Below are 25,727 nucleotides of genomic sequence, written 5' to 3'. Positions count from 1 at the left end.
GTGATGAAATTTAAAATTTAAAATTTAAATTTTAAGTACATAAAAAGGCGCACACAAACATTAAAAAGGAATTATTAATGTTAATGCATTGACTTCAAAATTTAATATCTTCAAAGATAAATCGTTCGAGTAATTCCATGTATACATGGAACATAATTTCCACTTTATTAGTTTTTAGCTTTGTACAAAATGATAAAAAAATGCCAAATTTAATATATGCATTGCAAAAAATTAGGGATGAAATTGAATTTAATTTAAGTGCAAAGAAAAAGCAAAAAACTTTAAATATAGGTGAATTGAAAAAAAATTGTTGTCAAATTTAAAGTTCATTAATTTGTATTAGTACGTATGAATGAATTTAAGTAGTTATTATTTTATATATTCGTTGGGCTTTCAAGGATCTTTAAAAAAAAAAAAAATTAAAAAAATTATATTTTAATGCAAATAGTAGAGTTATTAATTTAGTACACTAGCAAGTTGACTCAAGAAAATGAAATAAAAAAGTATAAATTTCAAATCCCGTCTTAGCTTTACTTTTACAAGTCATTTATCCGTAAATATGTAAATGAATAGAGCTTATAAACATGCAGTTTCTTTTTCGATTTACTGCACACAAGAAAAGGATCTCCTTTTTCCATTTCCCCTATTTGGGAGGTAGAAGAAACATAGCCATCGACTCCAGAAATGGAAAATGATTTAATACATAGTACATGTAAGGTGGATAAGCCTGGATTAACTGAATTTTGTTGAAGAAGAAAACCACAAGTTTACTCAAATTTGTGCATTCAATTCTGCTTTGCCACAAGTTCAATATCAGCTCCAACTTCAGCAATCTTGACATCTTTAGATGATTTTGCTGCTTTAGCGATGTTCTCAACATCAAAGTCCAATGCTATTCTTCTCACAAGACCTTCAAGCATCTGTGTTTCGAAACAGAATAAGCAAAGATAAGAACCAAAGAAGTTGAAATGCAAGCGGTTTGAATGAAAAAAAATTGATTTCATGATTGGCGAGCAGATGACTTTTGAGCATCTTCGGCTAAGCTTGAAAAGTTCACATAGAATATATATATATATAAGCTTAGCCAAACATGCTTTTACTCTGAACGAAATTACTTTGAGGTAACCAGAGTCCAGGAACCGATCACGTAAAGCAGGCTTACCAGTGATCCAATGGCCACCAGAGCCCGGAATCTCGAATCAGTTTCAACACTTTCCTCTTCTGCAATCTGTGGATACAAAAAATAAGCGCCACATATAATGTAAGAACAATTTAAAATCCTGCAAAGTTCTGCTAGATCCCATTATACTAGTTTTCTGGAATGAGAAAATAGGAAAAGATACCTCTAAGGCTGCTGATAGAACTTGGGATTGACCTTCTTCATCCTTTTTCTCAATCAAAAGAACAGCAAAACTGCCGAACTCAAAGAAAATTAACTCAAGCCCTTGAATCAAGGGAGAAAATAGATTAATCATTCAGCTACTTACTTGAGTATCAATGTTGCATAGGACAATTGCACATTTTTATTTGAAGACGAGTAAAAACTTGAGAAGGCATCGAGAATCTACAAGATCAGTAAATAAAGAACTCCACAATGAGTATACAAAAAGTAGTGAAAATGTAACATGAATGCATGATAAGTTATAGGATACAAATTTAAACCTAAACATTCTGTTCTGCCTACATTTTCTCAAGCACTTAAAGATGTCAAAAGAGACTGACCTCCATGCGATGGAGTCGTAACCATTCATGAAAGCACGAGCTTTTGAAAAGATTAGTCACAGCACGGAGGCTGGTCAGAAGATTTGCGGGAAGTGGAGGACTAGCGGTGACCTTCTTGATTAACTCCATAATGGTATCTGGTGAAAACCAGTTATACAGGAAGTAAGAACCACAATGGGATGAAATACAAATTGGGAAAAATAAATAAAATGAAAATTGTACAAATGCAAACGTGAAAAAGGTTAGATGCAAATCTAGATTAGGTACCATTTCCATCCTTGACATGCTGGAGCAGCTTAATTGCACCATCTGGGTGCAATACAGTCATCCTCATTACATCGACAACTGCAATAAATAAATAGACATTGAAAAACTTATCTGCAAGACTAACAAATAGGCACTTGGGTGATTGACAAAAGACTTGCAAGTAGAATTAATAATCATTATGAGAGAGGTAGTTTTGTTAGGGATGGGTAGGGTGGTGATGGGCGATTTTTATCTGGTTATGGACTACTGATAGACCCTAGAGGTAGTTAGTAGTTGAAACTGGTGGTTCTAATGGTAAGCACATAAATGGAGGCAGTTATTATGTCTTTTAATTCCATAATTAAAGACTCGTAAAAGCTTTTGCAGACTGCTATATATCTCATTACCATGTTGTAATAGGGTAAGAATCACTTTGATCCCATCATACATACTAGGATTAGGTTATTCTTAAAAGTATTCCCAATTTTTATTTATTATTATTATTTTTAAATCCATTATATCTATTCTATTTTTTTTATCTTGGTGATTCCCCTTTCTTTATGATACCAATCCGAGCATTTCCCTATACACATACTAATATATGAGAGACAATTAGCACCCAAGAAAAACTTCAGATAAAAAAGCATTATTACCTGGAAATATCATTGCAAGTGGCCATGTTTTCAGCAACTTTACTATTAATGCAACATCTAGGTCTGAAAATGTACTGCTATGATAATGTGATGTATCCTTTAAAATTTTAACGATGCTGCCCAGTTTCAACATATCACCCTCGGTCAGCGATAAATGTTGTTTCTCCTGCAGGATGAGTTGAGAAGATCAAAGTCAGGCATAAGAAGTGAAAATAATCTTTCAGGAAATATTACGACACAATCAACATTTAACACGACGGTGATTGTGATTGCAAACTTCTCAAAGCTAATCAAATTAGCATACAATGCCAGGGAAAGAGCGGAAGAACAAGAAATAACCAAATGCTGAAGCAAAAAGTTTACCGGGTCAGAAAGTAGTGCATTGTTGAACTCTGAAACTTTTTTGAGGATCCCATCAAACTGAGCCATGTCAAATACCAGCATTCCTTTCTGGAGGCGCAATTAATATTATCAATACATTAGATTTCAAAGTACTTACAAAGAGGTGAGGCAAGTAATAAGATTCTAAGGTCTATTACAACTTGCTATAAAACTTAGATCTTTGTAATGCAGTAAATTGGAGATCATTATGTCGCTAGCTCTTGACAAATGTATTCAACTTCTACTTTTGACTCGATAATCCTCATTGTGAGGGTTCCTTTGTATATATAGGGATAATAAGGCACATTACACAGTTGAATGTCAGCCACCACTGTACATGTATGGAAAATGAATAATTTTCTACCAATTACAACTAATATACAAAGCATCTTTTCTAATTGCTGGCTGTAAATTAGTTTTCCTATCTAATTGACATCCTCCTTCAAATTGATGCTGGGTGATCAAGAAGCATCAATTTGCCCACAAGAAAAAGATAACGTTGTCGTGTCATGGCTTTGGTAAATATGTCGGCAATCTGAAGAACAGTAGAGATGTGAAAGAGAAATAATATTTGCCTCAAAAGCCTCTTTGATTGAGTGACAATCCACTTCGATATGCTTTGTATGTTCATGATTCATTGGATTTGCAGCAATTTCAATAGCACTCGTATTGTCCGCATGAAGGGGTGTAGGATCAGATTGAGGAAAGCCAAGTCAGCCAAAAGCCCACGAAGCCAAATAATCTCAGAACAGGCAGTGGACATGGCACGATATTTGGATTCAGTTGAGGATTTAGACACACGAGCTTGCTTTTTACTCTTCCAGGAGATCAAAGAATCACCAAGAAACATACACCAACCCATAACAGAACGACGAGTATCTGAGCATGCAGCCCAATCCGCATCACTAAATGCAACAAGACGATAGGGAGAGCCAGCAGGAAAAAAATCCACGATTAGGAATATCTCGGAGATACCGAATGATGCGACGAACGGCCTTAAGATGAAGATTTCGTGGAGCTTGCATAAACTGACTGACTTGCTGAACTGCGAATGATATATCAGGACTAGTGATGGTCAAGTAGTTGAGGCTCCCAACTAATTAACGAAAGATAGTAGGATCAGGAAGTAGGTCACCCTCACTACGATATTTAACATCGACTTCCAGAGGAGTATCGACGCACGAAGAATTTTGAAGACCAGCCAAAGTGATCAAGTCTTGGATGCATTTGTGTTGGTTCAAGAATATACCTGTAAAATTAATATGTACTTTCAACCCCAAAAAATATGTAAACGGACCAAGATCCTTCATGTGAAAGGAAGCTTGTAGATACTGCTGGAGTTGAGTGATCAACCCAGAATTCGTGTCAGTGATAACAATATCATCCACATACACAGGTAAAAGAACAATACCAGTAGATGTCTTGCAAAAATATAGGCAAGGAGTCATACTGGCTCTGGATAAAAGAAAGCTGTAACAAAGAAGATCGAAACTTTTCAAACTATGCTCGAGGAGCTTGTTTCAACCCATAAAGAGATTTCAACTTACATGTGAAGAAGAAGAAAGAAACGGAGGAGGTGTCATGTAAATATCTTCCTTGAGATCACCATGAAAAGCATTTTTAACGTTCATTTAATGAAGAGGCCACTCCTAAAAGGCAGCAATAGAAAGAACAGTGCGCATCGTAGTCATCTTTGCCATTGGAGCAAATATCTCGTCATACTCTACTCCATATTCCAGCCTATTTCCAAGAGCAACTAGGCGAGCTTTATAACAATCCAGAGTTCCATCAGAGCGAAGCTTAATAGAACTTGCGACCAATTGCCTTGACATTAGGTGGACAATGAACAATATCCCAGGTATGATTATCCTGAAGTGCCTGAAGTTCTTCATCCATAGCCTTCAGCCAACATTCATGTTTAGCTGCTTCCGAATAACTAGGAGGTATAGATGTTAATGTAGTGGCAAATGAATGAAAAAAACTATATCTATCAGGCGGTTGAGAAAGATGGGTAGATCGTCGAGGACCCGGATTAGGAAGTACATCAGTATTTGATACCAACTCAGGCTTAGATGAGAGCGGCATGTCACGACTCGCTCGATTTTTGGCACAAGAAGATCGAGCAATTTAAGATGTTGACGACTTGGGGCTAACCGGAATATTCTAGACTCTCACAAGTGCATGAAGATTGCTAGAATATGGTGGGACATTCTAGAAACTACAAGCCCCTCACTTGGTGGATTAATCTAGATCATCCTAGTTTAGTCCATAGATATTTTAATGTAGATATTTGTATAGATAATTCTAGATGTGTAATCTAGACCGTTGGATAGAAAAGATCCTAGCCATCCATTTGAGGAGGCTACCACTATAAATAGCTTGGTAGGATTCATTTGAAGGATCAAGAGAGTGAAGTTGTAAAGAGTATTCATTATTCAATACAAAGCCTTCTTTGTAAGCTCTTGTGTTCCTTCATTGTCCCTTTCTTAAAGTGTTCTACTTAGTGCCTTTCTAAGACATCAACGCCAATCGGGAGGCTGACTTAGTGTAATAACCGCAGGGGCGGAAGTTGAAGACACTAAGGCCGCACGGTTCTTGAAGGGAATTAGCAAGTCCGTGACATTTGGTATCAGAGCCAGGTTTGCTCACTTACTATCGTTGGCATGGCGGAAAAAGATGTTGTGGGATCCGGCATTTCGGAAGTAGAACATGAAGAGCGGGGTCGAGAGGTCGAGCCCCAAACCACGAGTAAGAAAACTCGACAAACTCGAAGTAAGAGCCGACTACCAGCCCCTACCGGTGGATCTCTTGAGGAGGTATTTCTCAATATGGGGGAACGCATTGAAGTAGTGGAGAATTCACTCTCAACCCTTGAAGCTCACACCTTGGAACAACTTGATGATCTCAAGGAAGACCAAGGCGCTTTAAGGGAAGAATATACGAGGTTGGAGGTTAAGGTCATGGATGCTGTCAAAGCAATCCAAGACCAAGTGAACAAGCTTTGCGCGGATATGCAAAGTGGCCTAGACGCTTGTAAGAAGGCGTCAACCAGTGCGGGTACTAGCACGATGCTAGCGGCTCCAAGGATCGACTATCCAAAGCCTAGGGAGTTCGATGGAAAGCGAGATGCAAAAGAGCTAGATGATTTCCTATGGCGATTGGAAATATACTTTGAGGGCGTGAACATTTTGGATGAAGCTACTAAGGTACGTACTTCGACTATGTATCTTACGGACACCGCGGCTCTATGGTGGCGACGTAAGCACGCCGACATAGAAAAGGGTGCTTGTAGGATAGATAGTTGGGACGATTTCAAGAAAGAATTGAAACGCCAATTTTATCCTGAAAATGTAGTATATGAGGCCCGAAAAAAGCTTAGGGAGTTGAAACATAAGGGCACTATTCGCGATTATGTCAAAGAGTTTACTACCCTTGTGCTTCAAATCCCGAGCATGTCAGATGAAGATCTATTGTTTCACTTTACCGACGGATTGCAAAATTGGGCGAAGCAAGAACTTCAACGTCGGAGAGTGAAGACAGTAGACGAGGCTATTGTGGTGGCCGAATCTTTAACCGAGTTCCAAAGGAGCACGGATTCATCAAAATCTTCTAAAAGCTTTAAGAGTAACTCGGCTAAAGGCGGGGGAGAGAAGAAAGATTACCATAAGTCATCATTCTTCAAAGGTGGTAACACTTACAAACCTTCCCTCTCGCGAAAAAATTATGAGGAAAAGAAGAAGGCCTCGACGGGTTCTCAAAGTGGATGCTTCGTGTGCAAGGGGCCACATTTAATACGTGATTGCCCTAAACTTGGCACGTTGGCGGCTATGGCGGAGGAACGGGATTCATCCTCTTGCCAAGATCAAAGGGCGGAACATTTTAGTTCATTGCAACTTCTTAACGCTCTCAATGCTAAGGTCGTTCCGGCTTCCAATAATGAACGAGGATTAATGTATGTGGAAGCTCAAGTAAATAGTCGGCCCGCACTAGCAATGGTGGATACAGGAGCTACCAACAACTTCATTACTGAAGATGAGGCCAGAAGGTTGGGCCTCACAATCACTAAAGGTGGTGGTCTTATGAAAGCTGTGAATTCTCCATCCACGCCCCTTGGTGGCATAGTTCGAGGAGTGGAAATTCAATTAGGCACTTGGCATGGCCAAGTGGATTTTTCGATGGCTACAATGGATGATTTTCGCTTGGTTCTCGGGTTGGACTTCATGAGGAAGGTCAATGCTATTCCTATGCCTTCCTTTGGCTCAATTTGCATCTTGGAGAGGGGTTCTCCATGCATGGTTCCTACGGTAGCTAGGACGAAAGCAATAGGGCAGCTTTCGGCCATGCAACTAGCAAAAGGGCTAAAGAAAGGAGAGGCGACGTATTTGGCAGCCTTAAAAATGGAGGACCAAGTTGAGGAAGTTGTGGGTGATGATAATGTGCCCGAAGTCATCAAGAATGTCCTTGAAGAAAATAAGGACGTGATGCCGCCGGAGTTACCCAAGAAATTACCACCTAGGAGGGAGGTGGATCATAAGATTGAGTTGGAACCAGGTGCCAAACCACCATCCATGGCACCCTATCGGATGGCACCGCCGGAGCTGGAAGAACTTCGAAAGCAATTGATGGAGTTACTTGACACAGGGAGGATACGACCTTCGAAGGCACCTTATGGCGCTCCGGTCTTGTTCCAAAAGAAGCATGATGGATCGTTACGCATGTGTGTAGATTACCGGGCGCTCAACAAGGTAACCATTAAAAACAAGTATCCTATTCCTTTGATTGCCGATTTATTTGATAGACTTGGTAGTGCAAAATATTACACAAAGGTGGATCTACAAAAAGGATATTACCAAGTCCGGATTGCAGAAGGGGATGAGCCTAAGACAGCATGCATCACTCGATATGGCTCATTCGAATGGTTGGTAATGCCTTTTGGCTTAACCAACGCCCCGACCACATTTTGCACATTGATGAATAGGATTTTCCAACCTTACTTGGACAAGTTCGTAGTGGTATACTTGGATGACATTGTCATCTATAGTGACAACTTGGAGGATCACGCAAAACATCTCCGAACGGTATTCCAAGAATTACGGGAGAATGAACTATACGTCAAAAAGGAAAAATGTTCCTTTGCCAAGGAGGAGGTGCACTTCCTTGGACATATCATTGGCCACGGGCGCTTGAAGATGGACGAGGCAAAAGTAAAAGCAATCAAGGAGTGGGAAGCACCAACCAAGGTAACCGAACTTCGTTCTTTCCTTGGTCTAGTTAATTATTATCGACGGTTCATCCAAGGCTACTCAGCGAGGGCAGCCCCACTAACGGACCTATTGAAGAAGAATAAGACATGGGATTGGTCCGAGAAATGTCAAACGGTCTTTGATGATTTGAAGGCGGCCGTGATGGAGGAACCGGTCTTGGCATTGCCGGATTTCACCAAAACCTTTGAAGTACAAACAGATGCCTCAGACTTTGCTATCGGGGGTGTTCTAATGCAAGAAAGGCATCCTATTGCTTTTGAAAGTCGCAAGCTCAACGACACTGAGCGTCGGTATACGGTGCAAGAAAAGGAGATGACGGCTATCGTTCATTGCCTACGAGAGTGGCGTCATTACTTGTTGGGCTCAAAATTCATCATCAAGACGGATAATGTCGCTACTAGTTATTTCCAATCACAAAAGAAGCTGACTTCCAAGCAAGCACGTTGGCAATATTTCTTAGCGGAGTTTGATTATGTGATGGAATACAAGCCGGGGAAGGCGAATGTTGTAGCCGATGCGTTAAGCAGGAAGGCGGAGCTTGCAGCCATAAGCCAAGCCAAAGGGACGCTGCTTGACTTGATTCGGGAAGGCATGGATCATGATCCCTTGGCTAAGGAGTTGGTAAAAGCTGCCCAAGAAGGAAAGACGCGACAGTTTTAGGTCGAGGACGGCTTACTCTACACTACGGGGCAGCGTATCTATGTTCCTAAGTGGAACAATTTGCGGCGAGATATCATCAAGGAGTGCCATAACACAAAGTGGGCTGGTCACCCAGGGCAGAAACGCACATTGGCACTACTTGAACGAGCTTACTATTGGCCGCAAATGAAAGACATGGTGGAGCTCTATGTAAAGACTTGTCTTGTGTGCCAACAAGACAAGGTGGAAACAAGGTCACCAGCGGGTTTGTTGGAGCCTCTACCAGTCCCGGAGCGTCCATGGGACTCGATCACCATGGACTTCATTAGTGCCCTGCCTAAATCCGAAGGGTTCGGGTCAATAATGGTGGTGGTTGATCGATTCTCCAAGTATGGCACCTTCATTCCTGTCACCAAGGATTGCACAGCGGAGGAAGCCGCAAGGCTATTCTTCAAAAATGTTGTGAAGTATTAGGGGTTACCGTGGAGCATCATAAGTGATCGTGATCCCCGATTCACGGGTCGACTATGGACGGAGTTGTTCAAACTCCTAGGCTCGGACCTACACTTCTCTACAAGCTTTCACCCTCAGACGGATGGACAAACAGAAAGGGTGAATGCTTTGTTGGAGTGCTATCTCCGGCACTTTGTGAGTGCCAATCAGAAAGATTGGGCCAAGCTCCTGGATATTGCACAATTTTCCTACAATTTACAAAGGAGTGAAGCCACGGGGCGAAGTCCATTCGAGTTGGTGACAGGACAACAACCACTAACACCCCACACTTTGTCCACTTCTATTGACAGAGGGAAAAGCCCCGGAGCATACAAAATGGCTAAGTCATGGAAAGAGCATGCCGACTTAGCACGATCTTGTTTAAACAAAGCCCGGAGGCGCATGAAGAAGTGGGCCGATAAGAAGAGACGACCTTTGGAATTTAAAGTTGGCGACCAAGTCCCTGTGAAAATATTACCTCAACAATTCAAGGCGTACCGAAGTGTACACAAAGGCTTGGTACGGAGATATGAAGGGCCGTTCCCGGTGATAGCTAAGGTTGGCAAGGTATCTTATCGCCTTGACCTACCTAGCACTTTAAAGATTCATCCTGTCTTCCATGTGAGCATGTTGAAGCCATATCATGAAGACATGGTAGACCCTAGCCGAGGGGGAGTCACAACGGGCACCTCCGATTGTGACTAAGTCATTTGACAAGGAGGTTGATGAGGTTCTAGCAGATCGAATCGTTCGAGGCGTGGAGTGCCTCCTTGCCAACAATTTTTGATAAAGTGGAAGGGATTGCCCGAGTCCGAAGCAACGTGGGAAAGTCAAGAAGACTTGTGGCAGTTCGAAGACAAACTAAAGCATTACGCGGCGACGAGGGCGTCGCCCAAATAGGCAGGGGAGGATGTCACGACTCGCTCGATTTTTGGCACAAGAAGATCGATCAATTTAAAATGTTGACGACTTGGGGCTAACCAGAATATTCTAGACTCTCATAAGTGCATGAAGATTGCTAGAATATGGTGGGACATTCTAGAAACTACAAGCCCCTCACTTGGTGGATTAATCTAGATCATCCTAATTTAGTCCATAGATATTTTAATGTAGATATTTGTATAGATAATTCTAGATGTGTAATCTAGACCGTTGGATAGAAAAGATCCTAGCCATCCATTTGAGGAGGCTACCACTATAAATAGCTTGGTAGGATTCATTTGAAGGATCAAGAGAGTGAAGTTGTAAAGAATATTCTTTATTCAATACAAAGCCTTCTTTGTAAGCTCTTGTGTTCCTTCATTGTCCCTTTCTTAAAGTGTTCTACTTAGTGCCTTTCTAAGACATCAACGCCAATCGGGAGGCTGACTTAGTGTAATAACCGCAGGGGCGGAAGTTGAAGACACTAAGGCCGCACGGTTCTTGAAGGGAATTAGCAAGTCCGTAACAGGCTGGACAAAATCAAATGTGAGGTCAACTTCAGGAAGAGGCCTATTTGGTTGACGTCTCTCATACACGAGTCTAGGCTTGAATCTTTCTAGATGAGAACTCAAATCATCAAAACATGGGAGAATACTAATTTCAGGCAAATGTTGAACATGAGTAGGAAAAAAAGGTTGTTGCTCAAAGAAAATAACATTACGAGAAATACGAAGTCTGTTAGAACATGGATCATAACAAACATAACCTTTGTGCAAAACACTATAGCCCATAAAGACACACTTAAAAGATTGTGCAGAAAGTTTGTGTCATTCATGAGAAGGTAAATGAACAAAACAAATGCACCCAAAAGTATGCAAGTCATGATAAGTAGGATGTTGATTATGAAGGCGATAATATGGAGAGTCAAAGCGTAAAATTTGAGAAGGCAATCTATTGATTACATAAACTACAGTGGACTCTATTTCAACCCAAAATTTTGAAGGAAAATAGGAATCAAGTAATAATGTACGAACAACATCCAATAGATGATGAATTTTCCATTTTGCCACCCCATTTTGTTAAGGAGTACAAGGGTATAATCGTTGAGCCAAAATCCCATTTTGTTTTAAGAAATATGAAACTCATGGGACATATATTCTCCACTTGAATCAGATCGTAAAATTTTAATACTGGTAGAGAATTGGGTCTCAACATATGTTACAAATGTCTTGAAAACTAAAAGTACTTCAAATTTAAAACAAAGAAAATAGATCCATGTGTATCAGCTATAATTATCAATAAAAGTGACGAAATATTTATACTAGGCATGAGAGGCGACAGGCGAAATGCCCCACACATCACTATGCCCCAAATATTTATACTAGGCATGACCACTGTAGGAAGGAAAAGGAAGAGTCTTACTCTTTCCCAATTTGCATGTAGAACAATCAAAGCACAAATTATGAGAAGGATTACCGAACAAACCAGAATTTAACAAATAAGACAGAATAGTGGAGTTTGGATGGCTCAAACATTTGTGCCAAACTTGTTTATTGTTAACAGTTATACATGCCAAAGATAAACAACTAGGAATAGAAAAATGTAATGGAAACAATCGTCCAATTTTAGGCCTCTTCGCGAGTATCTTCCCCGACACCTGATCCTGTACAAGAACACCATCACGAGAGAAATGGAATCATAATTGTTATCAACTAATTGACCAACTGAAATAAGATTTGTAGATAAACCAGGAGATATAAAAATTTCTCGAAAAGTAGAATTAATGTCACCAACGGCATCAATAGCTAAATGACTCCCATTAGCTATTAGGATATGAGATGAACCTTGAAATGGGTGAATATCACAAAAACCATCGGAGGAACTGATTATATGATTTGAGGCACCTGAATCAACTAGCCAAGATTGAGATGAAGTATTATGTTTACCTTGAAGTCCCAAAGCAGAAAAAAACTAATGCAATCATTTGCTGCACCATTTTAGGAGTAAGAACGTTTTGCGCAGCAGCAGAAGATGCCTCAGGAGATGGTGGACTGACAGTAACCTGATATACATTAGCTTAGCGATCCTGAGGTCGAACAGGACAGTTTTTGATAATGTGTCTCGACTTCTTACAGTAATTGCATTTCTTGGTACAATGAGTAGCAATATGCCCATAGTCTTTGCAGTTGAAATATTGAACTTTCCACATGTCCCTTCCCTTCCTTTTCCCATGAGTTGCATAGGCGACGACATTAGATATGTGATGTTGCTGAAAAGTGGCCTGTGTTGTGAGGCGTTGCTCTTTTCGAAGCAAATCCCCAAAACATACACCCAAAGGAGGCAGATCTCGATTCATCAAATTGGAAATCGAACAGTCTGAACAACAACAAAGGATTCAGGTAGTACTTTAGCATAGATAATATCAGTAAATTCACCCTATAAATTTTGAAATCCGAAAAAGTAATCTTGGATGTTGAGATTGCCCTAAGTGTAATGTGCAATCTCATATTCAACTGACATCGTATGACTGTGTGGTCCAGATTGTAAACCATTTTCAAATACTCCCACGTATCTTTTTTTTATGACGGGAGAATCTGCAACCGCTACCCTTTGGATGCACACTGGAAAAACCTTCGGCTGACGCAATAGTCTGCAAACCACGTCAGCCAGGTAAATCGCACTAGGTAAGCCCTGTGCGACACGCTCGACCGAGAAAGTGTTGGTAGGGGAAATCGAACTCGTAACCAAAGGCCTTCAAACTCACCTATTTCACCAACTCGGCCACTCCATGAGGGGTAATACTCCCACATATCTCTAATAGTTTTATATGGCCTCAAATTTAAAACAATCATAGGATCAACAGATAATCCATGTCATTACTCTCACATCTTTCACTGTCCATTGAGCCAATTTAGCAACCTCAGCAGGAATCGGGTCACTTCCATTAATGTGACCTCATAATTCTTTTCCCATAGCAAATAATCGAAATTGAAATTCTCAAGTAGAATAATTTTTTCTCGTGAATCGCACACCAAAAGAATCAGAAATGTTGGTTGCCATGGTGCTAACAATTAACTATATCAATAACAATCCCAAAATTAAATTTAGTCAATCTAAAACAAATGAATTAATTTGGGCCAATTAAGTTAGCCAAATAAATGCTGAACAATTGGCCTAAAGTCACCTCCAAAACAAATGAATATGGCCCAATTATGTGACCCAAAAAACACTTATATTTGCCCGAATCAACAAACTCAACCTAAGATAAATAAATTAACGTGACCTAGGTATCTTAACCCAATCAACTTCACGTTAACTCACCAGTCACTGGAATCACGTCGAACCCAGAGGACGCTGACCAGTCACTGGAATTACGTCGAACCAACACACAGAGGACGCTAAAATCGTGTCGATTGCACTCAGCGCTAAACGAGAAGCTATGTCGCTCACCCAAGAGACGCTGAAAAGGAGAGACTCCCAAAGTCACGTCAAGCCTACACAGAGGACCCTGGAATCGCGTCGATTGCACACTAAGAGAAGCCGAAAAGAGGTCGCGTCACTACACGCCGAAAATTTCTCATAGAGACCTAAGATTCGCTGTAATCACTCAGAACCAAATTCCTGTACTTTTATAGGTATGGCTCTGATACCATGACAAATGTATTTAACTTCTGTATTTGACTCGATAATCCTCATTGTAAGGGTTCCTTTGTATATATAGGGATAATAAGGCACATTACACGGCTGAATGACAGCCACCACCATACATATATGGAAAATGAATAATTTTCTACCAATTACAACTAATATACAAAGCATCTTTCCTAATTGCTGGCTGTAAATTAGTTTTCCTATCTAATTGACAGCTCTTTTTTTACCATAGAACTATATAAAACCCATCATAGATATGTAAACATATAGCAAAACAGAAATTCATTGAACAATATGTCCTTTGTATTCTCAAAAGAGTTAAATCAGATACGTGCTCAAATATTCATATAAAAGAAACCTAATTATATATGTAAATGGAGATGAGGTGTAAAACCCCTTTATTAAATGTCATAATATAAAAAGTGAAAGATAATAGAGATTAACAGAAGTCAGAAATCCTCACTTTAGGAATGTGCTTGTAAGTAGGCTTGGATACCCCTGGAGTTATTCAATCAACAGATTACAATCTCCACGTAATGACATGAAGTAATGGAAAGATGGAAAACAAAATTGACAGAGATATTACCTGACGATTTGGAAGGTGCTCCAGGTATATAAGCACTAGCTGAAACATTAAAATTAAAAAGAGAAATAATTAAGGTGAATGAAGCATCAAAACCAAATCTGATATGCTGTTTGAGAAAAAAAAGAAAAAAAGAAAAGAACACCTACAGCCTGTGTAAGGGTCTCGAAATGATGGATCTGGGGTGAAATTTTTCTGTCCTGTATTTTGCAGAATAAACTCCACAATTTCTTCGCGAAAAGAAAGTGGCAGGTTTTCCTTGATTAGCCACTTATCGGCCACGTCATATGGGTTATCTATAAAAAGTCAGAACTTAAAAAATCAGCAAAAATCAGACAAACAATGCAAAAGCTTTATGTTCACTCTATATGTACCAATGAGATGTCCTATAGAAAAACACGATGATGATGATGATGATGAACATGAATAATGTAACACATACTACACCAAACACTTGCAGAATCAAACTATACTTGCATAAATTGGATAACCCATATGTCCTGTCTTTATTAGGAGATACTTGTAAGAAACTTCACTGAAACTAGAGCCTCAAATATTGTGAAGTGCAAATTTATTTTTCACCATGGGCACAAGCTTAAGTAGTAATAATTGCAAATTGTCTGTGATTCTCTCTCCGCCGTTCTAGTTAATTGCTTCCATTTATGGACTCCTTAAGCCTTAAAAGTAAATGAAGATTTAGCAATGGGGCGTGCACTTAAGTGAACCTACCGGGCCGTGTTTATTAGTACACTAGGAGATAAAATAAACAGATGTATTTACTAAATATATATCTGGGGCCCTCACAATGTTTAAAAAGCGAAATCAGGTATTTAGGCCTTTTTCCTCTGTGAGACAAGGCACAAGCCTCGAGGCGTAACCAAAAAACCAGTAAAAAAGTATAAAAATATGAAAATAAACATATAATATATAAAATTCCCATACTAAAAGAACAACTTAAAGTGTTCGAACTAATAATGCGCTTTTATCTATGACATATTAGCCCCCTATTTGAACCCTATACTTTAAAGACTAATATTTTCCCAAACTCATTTTCAACCACACATTCTTTAAATAAAATAATTTTACATATAAATCCAAAACTTTACCTTACTTTTTTAAGCACACATTCTCAACAAAATAACTATTACAAAATATATTTTCCATGCGGCTCAAACAAACAATTAGCCCTTGTTTGATTCTCAATAAAAAGAGTTTTTTTGGAAAATAAGTTTCGAAATTGTGATTTTTTTTTTTGGAAAATATGTTATTAAAAAATGGAAAAAGTTTTGGATTTACATGTAAAATATTTTATTGTATAAAAGTATGATTGAAGATGAGTTTGAGAAAAAAATTTATTTAATGGTAGACAAACAAGGGTTTAATATATAATCAAAGAAATTAATTAGGTTTTGAAATATAATGGGTTTTCATAGATAATTTATGGCTAATGATCAATGAGGTCTGGAGTAATACTAAAATTTAGTAGATTCCCTATGAAATTTTAATATATATCGGATTTCCAATGACGTCAACCAATGAAAGATGAGAACTTCAAAGAAAAATTGGTTCCCAAGATAGTTAAGGAGAGCTGCAAGGCTCACTCTCTTTGAAGGGCGTGCCATGATGCTTGTCCCACAATCATTACAGGCATAAGCTTCATTTCTCCCTTAAATATTTGCACCCCAGTATTATTTTTCACCGCCTCAGACTGAGGTGAGCCTCAGTCACACTTTTTTAAACCATGGGGCCTCATAACATGGTTAAGACCAAAACAAGAGAGCAAATGGATGAAAAAGTGAGTTGAGTGTGAATACAGGTTTGGGGAAAGAAAGGACAAAAGAAAACAGATCAAGCATTTCCCTATCCATTCTACCAAACATTTCCTATCCAGAAATAAACATAAAACATATCTCCCCCACCTTAAATCATTTATTTCAATCCCTCACAAACATCACCCCTCATTTTGCAACAGATAATTATTTCATTTTCCTGCCAAGAGTAAGAACATGTTTGACTGAGCTTATAAGGTTCTCAAAAGCTGAGCCAATCATGCACTTAGATGCAGCTTCCCAGATAATAATCTACTTTTACTAAAAGTTGAACAGGCAAAATATTGGAAACAGATGTCAAAATTTCGTGATCCTACCTAAAACAGTTCTAATAAATACGATAGCAACATAACAATCAGCACCAGCAATTAAAAAGACACTGGTAAGCACAATTATTACAAAACATAAGATACTGAAATAGGAGTGTACCAGAACGATTGCACGGCAATTTACGGATGGGCTGACCATCTCCGATATCAACATCGAATACTGACAAACATAGGGATTGTCATTGAAAAGAAAAGGAACATTTTACATGCATGAAAATGTAAATTAAACTAGACTAGGCTAACCATAATCGTACTGAACTCCATCAAGCACAGGATGCTTCATATTATCATCAGGTCCATCGACAACTTCTCCAATCTAAATGGAGAAAAAGGATTAAGTGCAAAAAATGTTTTGAAAAGAAAACCCAGATAGTAAATGGAGTCAAAGAAGCTAGTACGTCAAAGCATAAAAATATGAAGAAGGTTTACTGATACTTAAATCCCAATCTACGGAAGGAGCCAGGAATTTGTTTATTTATTTATTATTTTTTTTTTGGGGATGGGGGGGGGTGCAAAATAGGGAAACACACACACACACACACACACACAGATATATATATANAGAAGTTGCTTAACCTTCTCATTTTTGTATCCACCTGACTACACACAAGCTTCGTATCTCAATTACAGATTTTTAACTAAAACCAAATCTTTAAGTATTAATGAAAATTAACATTATGCGTTCTAAAAAATAATTAATACAGTATTGGGTATTTTTTTTTATTATTGCGTGATCATTTTTGTATAAACATAAAAATTGATGGTAATTTAGCTACTTATTAAATATAAATATATGAAGAGAAGAAACAAAAAATTTATTTCGATGCATTTAAAAGGAGAATTTTATTCCTTCATTTGTATTAATCCCATTCAAAAGAAAACGAAAACTTTTGTTTTAAGATTTTTCAATTTTATATCCGTTTTGAATGTAAGTTTGGTTTTTAATTTAAAATAAATACTATTGATTAATATGACGAGTATGATTTGTATGTATTTTTTTCTTTAAATGTATTTAGATAAGATACTTTTTGTTTTTACATTTTAAGGTAAAAAAGTTTGTTACAGACAAAAGAATAATTTTTTTTATTTTGAAAATTATTTATGTACATTTAGTTTACTTATAAGTGCACATTTTAAACTTAGTCAAATGTACATTTTTTAATTCTATTCTTCGTCGTGTCCGTCTATATCACAAAGTTGGTCGATATTGCTGTAATGGTTGAAATAAGGTCCAATCAATGTCTAGCATCAACAAATAAGTAAACAAAATATTCCATTTCAATTTATTCAATATTCTCACATTATGTACATAATTTCATATATATATATATATACACACATATACATATATACATATATATATATATGTACATATACATATATGTATATGTAGATATATATGTATATGTAGATATATCTACATATACATATATGTATATATACATATATGTATATATATAAAATTCCCCAGCCTTAAGTTTCTTTTGCATAATTTTTCTAGATTTTGTCTCTGTGTCATCAGATACCTAGCCATATACCAGCATCGAAAGAAGATTAAGTAATCAAACATTCACTACCAAAATCTATAACAAAATAAAATTAGTTTGATAAAATTTGATAACTGAGTTGAAGAGAACTTTCTTATGTGCAACAATTTGACCACTGGCGAAGTTAAGCCAAATGCATGTTTATGAAGCAATCATATTATGAAGGGGAATGGAACTTAATTATACTTCAATAAGTTTCCTTCTATACAAGTGTTAAAGGGACCATATTTGAATGGATACTCATAGCCCTCCCTAATAGTTTAAGTTTGTAAATGATAAGACAGTTAGCAACGAATATTGCGAAACTGTGAGCTAGAGAATCAATTTTCGTAAGAGTGATAGATGGGGAATGAAGAGAAGAAAAAAATTATTTTTAGTAGATTAGAAATAAAGATAGTTTGGTTTAGATAACTTATTTCAGTTTATTATAGTGCTCTAGTTTGACATAAATTAGGTTTTATTTCCTTGGTTCCCTACCTTAAATTAGGCTTGGTTAAACTCTATATAAAGAGAATCTCTGCATTGTAATAATTAGACATAATAATCGAATAAATTCAGACTTTCTCTCCCCCCTAATAATTCTCTCTTTCTCCCCCTCTTCTTCTCTTTCCCCTCTCTTTCTCTCAATTTTTTCTCAAGCCTCTAAAATTGTTGGCTGATTGTGAATATTTGTTTATGAGCTTTCTACATCAGCAATATTTTGGCCGTGGAAGCATGTAAGCATTAGGAAAACTCAAAGAAGCATATTAAACCATCCACCTCAAAGTGTAAATTAAAGACTAGCAGTTGCATTCTTCTTGAGAAGAGAGCATGTTAAACAATTAGCAAGACTAAAGAAATGCGATAAATATAGACATGAAATTTTCAAAGATATTAACAATGAAAACATTATCACCTTATCCCACTTCTGTTCACTCATATTCCACGAGTAGGCCACACCATTGTCTCCTTCTCGAACTACCTTTGTCTGCCCTTCACTAGTTCCTGATTATTGCAACAATAAATGTTAATGAACAGGAGTTTTCCGACTGCAATTGAAAACTCAAATATATTTCATTTCTGAAATCAGCCAACAAGAATACAACCTATGCTTTCTACTTATTATAGACCTTTGCTTATGGTAAGCAACCCTTCTCAAGGTTGTAATATATAGATGTTGACAACATATGCACTCATATTAAACAAATTAGTTTTTAATATCCACCAATCAACTTAGATCACACCACACTAGGTGACTAATATAAGAAAATGAAAACAAGAAGAATACTCTGCATTATGCACAACTAGAATTGTACCAGCAATTTGTAGTGCCTCTAGACCAGGCAAATCTTCCAACTTCAGCCCTCCAACTCTCTTCCTAATGCAATGAAACCCGGATAGCTATTAGGTCAAGATGTAACCAAAAAAAAAAAAAAAAAAAAAAGTAAAATGGCAAACCATGATCAAACTCAAATAGCAGTTTTCTGGTGCCTATTATCTTTCTACTTAGGTTATAAATAAGAAGATTAGGTAACAATGCCATCTCCCGAACAGAGGAATTTCTTTTTTGAAAAAGAAGAAATCAACAACAACAAAGCCTTATTCCAATAAATATGGTGTTGGGAGAAAAAGAAGAAATCAAGAAAGAAAATGCTCCACAACATATGTGCTTTTCTAAAATAAATCTCTGCCATCTAATAATCAATGCCAAAGAAAGACTGCAAAATGCTAAATAGTCATTGCTCATAAAAGTATACCTTATACCATCATCGGCCTTAAAAAAGTCACAACAAACAATGTAACTTTGAAACCAAATGAAACCAAAAAAATTTCAAAAACGACAAAGGTGGATGTAATACCGACTGCACTTGTACTGTGAAAGCTGACTAGCAAATGAATCAAGTTCAACTGCATCAGCAACCTTATCATGACATGTGGTCCATATACGTACAATGCCATCAGAGCAAGCTGTTACAATGTCGCCATTTTCCAAAAATTTGGCATCCCATACACAACCAGGGTGCTCTATGCTTTGAACACAAACTCCATCTGCAACATAACAAGACATTCCAAGTAATGGGGAAGAAGTTCAAACCGGAATATCAGAGCTATCAAATAAAATAAAAAGACATTACACACTTTTGGCTAAATCTGATACTTATAGCAGATCCATAACCAAGGTGCTTTATAGACTTAAAATAACAACCAGCAATATTGTCCATTATCATTGAATCAAGACAGAAATTTCAAAAGAAAAAGGAGAAGATTTGCTCACATAAACATTCTGATTGTTCTTATTAATAAGAAGTTTCATTCACTTTTAAATCGTAAAAAATGCATTGAGTTTCAGGTAGAGAATCTCTGCCAAATTTCAGTTAAGTTTGACAGACCTGACCAACCAATAATAGATTATAATTGTGCAAACTATTTTTACTTCTAAAGGCAAAACTTGACCTCAGCAAATTTCAGCTAATTAACTAGGCAATAAGATTACAAACATAAACAAACCAAAACGTGCATAATTGAACCAAGCCATAAGTGGAAGCTATTTTCAGAATTTCACATAGTTCGTAAAGAAAACAACCTTTCCATATCTTTGCAAAACAATCCTCGCTACTGCTAACTATAAGCCCAGAGGAGTGAGCATCTACAGAATAGACAATAGAAGTGTGACCAACCATCTCCATTAGAAGTTCTCCACTAAGAGTCCATAGCCTAATAGAACTGCCAGTTGAACAAACAAGAATTAGAAAATGCTGACGAATCATATATAGGTATTATATTTGCAACTTCCAAAATAACAGAAATGTTTAGGTGGAAGAATTTGAAATCCGAGTTGAGGAAAAAATATTGCATAAAGCAATATCCTCATAACTGACATTAAATTTTGAAACCTTAAATGATTTCATGACCCTAAATATTCCACTCTACAAGAGAACATAACTATTTGATTCCATGACCCTAATATATATGAGGTTGCAATTCAAAAAATGTATGTAAATTATATAATGTTGACTAGTTGCTTATTTTTATTTTGGAATTTAATTGTCAACATACTACATATCTACGAGGCAATGTAAACAAAAACTGAAAACCCAAAAAAAGGGTTGGGGGGGCAGAATAATGCATACATAAATGCTTAATTGAGCATAACATTAAAATTGAAACCCAGTGTTTGCCAAGTGGTTCAGGTTTTAACCTGTCTACGTCATTGTAGGTCCAAGTATTGTGAGGAGTTAGGTGAAGGGAATATTATCCCCCATTATAAGATCAGAGGAGGAAAAAAATGTATGTAAATTATATAATGTTGACTAGTTGCTTATTTTTATTTTGGAATTTAATTGTCAACATACTACATATCTACGAGGCAATGTAAACAAAAACTGAAAACCCAAAAAAAGGGTTGGGGGGGCAGAATAATGCATACATAAATGCTTAATTGAGCATAACATTAAAATTGAAACCCAGTGTTTGCCAAGTGGTTCAGGTTTTAACCTGTCTACGTCATTGTAGGTCCAAGTATTGTGAGGAGTTAGGTGAAGGGAATATTATCCCCCATTATAAGATCAGAGGAGGCCCCAAAAAAAAAAAAAAAAAAAGCATAAGAATTTCACAAAATCATTACTACATTAAAAAGCGTGATATGATGATTAATGTTAGCCATCCAACTGCAAAAAATTCAGTACGATAGAATGAGATAATAGTAGCGGCATAGCCGCTAATCTCAAACTTCACAGAGACAAGGCTCATATTCTAGATCCATGTGCATTGTCATAATTGTGGTTCAACCTGTCTACATAAAAAATATAAAAATCTTACCCATCATGTGATGCAGAAAGGATTCCTAAACCAGGCATCACAGCCAAACCTCGAATGGTATCTGCAAAATGCTAAAAAAATTACATGAACAAACAAATATATCACATATATTTGCCTGAGAAGAAAGAATGCATACTTCTTTCAGTCTAAAAATGGTAATATTCCTGTAAAATTTTATTGGATGAGGCTTTATAATATGGCTCCACAGTTGATGTTAGGATCAGCAGGTTCATTGTTGGAATTCAAAAAGAAACATTACAAATATGGGATAATCCTAACTTTCAACTTGTTAGTTTTGAAAATAGACAAATCTTATCGAGCCATCCCAACAATTTATCTTTGTTTTTCACATTTAAAATTGGATGTTTTGAGTACAGTTATATTATATCCGAACAGATACAAGTTCACATATATTGCTTAGCCCTCCACCTTGATTGGACTCCATGAAGTATTAATTTTTAGTCTACGTAGGCAAAACATGCATATCCAATATGTTGATCACCATGAACATTCTATAACACCAACGTCAGAGTGTTAGAAAGTATGGATGTTATCACCAAAAGTTCAAAATTATTTGCATGGCAATGATATACTTGAACAAAATTCAAGAATGTGCTCCTGTGAGAAGCTGGAGGTCTTTGGGTTAAAAGGAAAATGTCTCTGGTGATCTTTAAAATGAATTTTTTGAGTGCACTGATCAGATACAGGCAGCCACCAATCCACTATATCTTGACCTACCTTTCAGTTATAGTGAGCCAGGACATTTTTATTTCTCATGTTCAAATCGTTTGAAAGAGCTGCTGTTGAAGATGAAGGATTCAACCTACCTATTCATGGTCAATAGAATAAGGACGAAGAGGAGGAAGTCATCATGACTTTGTTGCCAGTTCTGGGAGGAAACCTCATTGTTGCAGTGTTGTGACAGTTAAGAGTAAATGCAGAAAGATGTCCACGGTAATTCTTGACAGCAGCAATAGGAAAATATTGTTGCTAGAGGTGGTTGAAAACATGAAATTGCCAGTGGAAGACATAGTTATCCCGAAAAGTGGTATGGTTCACAAAGGCAATGAAATTCCTGTTCGGAATTTAGGATGGGTGATAACAAAATTATGAGGTTTAGTTAGGATGATAATTATTATAATCATCTCTGAATTTCAGATGTGGTGTACCTATTCCCATTCAACCCCACAACAAATCCCAGAGACAACATTGACATGCTGCAAATCTAGGAGACATTTTGTCTCTAAATTTATGATATTATGCAGCAACATGGAATAATATGCACAACATAAATCCACCAATGAATATCAATACTTAGCCATATGAAAAGTAAAAGATGCTAATATGATATCAGCATTATATTTCAAGGACATATATGAGGCAGTGAAAAGGCAGAAGGAAAACCTGTATGTCCAAGGAATGTCTGGATGCATGACTTTCCTTTCCAAAGCTTTAATGTCATGTCACTTGAACCTGTATAGCCATCAGAATCGATTCTCCATTAAATGTCACATCAAAAGCTCTGAGAGGTCTACACTTTTCAAGACAAATCCAGATTCATTCATGGTGGCAATAAGTATAAGATATTCAAATTGAATTTATGGTTCAGATGCTACAAAAGGAAGAATAAAACTTGAGTCAAAATAGTGAAGAGAAGTTAACTGAAGAGAACCAAAGAAAAATAATGCTTAAATTAAAGTATGCACCTGTAACAAGCTCTCCAGAAGGCAACCTAATAATTGCTTGAATTGCTGCTTTATGAGCTTCCCATTCCTCGACCTGTTGGCCTTTCCTCCAGCGTCTTAATGTACTAAGGTGAAGCAACATGGAAAAGGAGAATTACAAAATGTGTTGGAGCAGCAAACTTCCAAAACAAATTAACGAACAAATTCTTGAAGTAATGGACAAATGGCAGTGAATAACATTATTGGAAATAAGGTGCAAGCTGTATGCACTTATAACTCAATACAACTCCACTAGTTACTAAATTTCCACCTTTCACAATCACAAGTGCAAAGATATAACTATTGCCATTTTAGCTACATACAAGATAATTGCAATAAAATCCAGCATTCATATTCATTTGATATGGAAAAAGCCAGATTTTGACATGTCACTATGAAATAATCATGTACAATTTCAACTACCAGGTACAGTCGAGCCAACTAGGAATTATCAACAATTGCAGTGCTAGGATAATATAAAACATACCAGAAACCAAAGAAGCACTAACACGGACACGAGTATCCGACACGATACATGTCGGACACGCCGACACGTGATTTTCTGAAAAAGTTCCGACACGATACGTCGTCGACACGTTGATTAAAATATTATTTCTTAACTTATTTTAAATTAAAATATTATTCACAGCACCAGTCACCATCGTTTGTGTACAAAATCTGCAATTCTTCACATCCGACACGCCGCAAGGAACTCCGACACACGTCGGAGACGTGTCGGTGACGTACTGGTGTCCGACACGTTGATGCCGGCAACATGTCCGTGCTTCACAGCCAGAAACAAATATCATGATTCAAAGAAACAAAAAACAATATACCAGTCAACAGATGTCGACACGATATCTGACCCATCCAATGCAATGCCTGTTACTTGCAGTTTATGACCTTTCAGCGTCTGAATCTTTTCTCCAGTAACCAAATTCCACACAAGAACAAGAGTGTCCATCCCTCCAGATACGATCCCACCTTCAGGAAACTCATCATTGGGTTGGACCCAAGCCAACGGCCCAACAAAACTAGTGTGTCCCAGCAATATTTTTGACAAGGTGTAATCACGCTTGTTGGATTCATCTAAAGTCCAGAATCTAATGGTCCTGTCTCTTGATGAAGTAGCTATACCGGTGTTATCACATACGCATATTCCACGAGCCTAGTGAGCACAAAATTCAGCACATCATATCAACAACTTCATCAAACTTAGTAGTATTAATTTATCAGCTAAAAATTAAACTTAGAAGTATTAAGTTATCAGCTAAAGATTACAGTTCTTTACATGTCATTGAACTTCATATTTGTTCCGGTTGTCTTGACCAATAAATTAAACAATAAGTCAAAAATAGATAAAATTATTTGAATTCCCAACAGCTAAACTGCATTCGCGTAGTAATCCAATAATACAGATAACAAAATACGAAAAAGAAATTAATATGAAGTAAAATTGGATGGAAGATCGTACATCGTCTTCGTGGCCTCGGAGTTGGGAACTCAATTGATACTCTGCAAAGTCAATTTCCATAATCCTGATTTATGAGAACAAAATTAGGGTTTTTGGAGAGAAATTTTTCCCGAGAATGATGGGTAAAATTTGTAGAGTGAAATTGATCCTTTGAAATGAATATAAAATGATAAACCAAAATAAGCGGATACCTTCCTTGCTTAAAAGTAGAAACTAGTAGCATTAAGCCCTTGAGCCCGTTTTGGAAAAAAAATGAATTTTGGAATTAATAGATAAATATGTGATTAAAAAATAAGAAAAAATTTTGAATTTATGTATAATATTATTTTATTTAAAAATATGTGATTGAAATGATATTGAAATATTATTTAAAAATATATTTTTTGTTAAAAGAATGAGGCTCAAACATAGGCTAAGTTAATAATTCACATGGAAAGCACTAAAATGAGTGACTAATTGAGGACTCTCACTTTG

At 37.1% G+C, this 25,727-nt stretch overlaps 1 protein-coding gene across 1 annotated transcript; it reads right to left on the bottom strand.

Annotated features, from left to right (window-relative positions):
* Positions 1 to 477: 477 nt before the first annotated feature.
* LOC111410791 (phospholipase A-2-activating protein) lies at positions 478 to 25,431 on the bottom strand. Its single transcript, XM_023041324.1, has 22 exons — positions 25,254 to 25,431; positions 24,616 to 24,947; positions 23,762 to 23,865; positions 23,460 to 23,528; positions 22,056 to 22,116; positions 20,821 to 20,960; positions 20,096 to 20,285; positions 19,553 to 19,614; positions 19,153 to 19,241; positions 16,954 to 17,026; positions 16,811 to 16,870; positions 14,702 to 14,848; positions 14,556 to 14,594; positions 14,433 to 14,467; positions 2,985 to 3,071; positions 2,622 to 2,787; positions 1,990 to 2,067; positions 1,723 to 1,859; positions 1,488 to 1,564; positions 1,344 to 1,413; positions 1,163 to 1,228; positions 478 to 920 (listed from the first exon to the last, which is right to left on the bottom strand). The coding sequence occupies exons 1-22, from the start codon at positions 25,311 to 25,313 to the stop codon at positions 786 to 788; spliced, it is 2,277 nt and encodes a 758-aa protein (XP_022897092.1). The 5' UTR covers positions 25,314 to 25,431; the 3' UTR covers positions 478 to 785.
* Positions 25,432 to 25,727: the final 296 nt, after the last annotated feature.

Source organism: Olea europaea, chromosome 15 (assembly GCF_002742605.1).
Source record: "Olea europaea var. sylvestris chromosome 15, O_europaea_v1, whole genome shotgun sequence".
Classification (NCBI taxonomy): Eukaryota; Viridiplantae; Streptophyta; class Magnoliopsida; order Lamiales; family Oleaceae; genus Olea; species Olea europaea.
This window is presented reverse-complemented; position numbering and strand designations above follow the sequence as displayed.

Bases quoted from the DNA above. Each gene is read 5' to 3' on its own strand.
- LOC111410791 (XM_023041324.1), bottom strand. From the start codon at position 25,313: ATGGAAATTGACTTTGCAGAGTATCAATTGAGTTCCCAACTCCGAGGC. The intron at 14,849-16,810 runs GTACACTCCTAT...GACTTTTTATAG, and splicing joins ATTGCCGTGCAATCGTTCTG to ATAACCCATATGACGTGGCC. The intron at 14,468-14,555 runs GTAATATCTCTG...GAATAACTCCAG, and splicing joins AGCACCTTCCAAATCGTCAG to GGGTATCCAAGCCTACTTAC.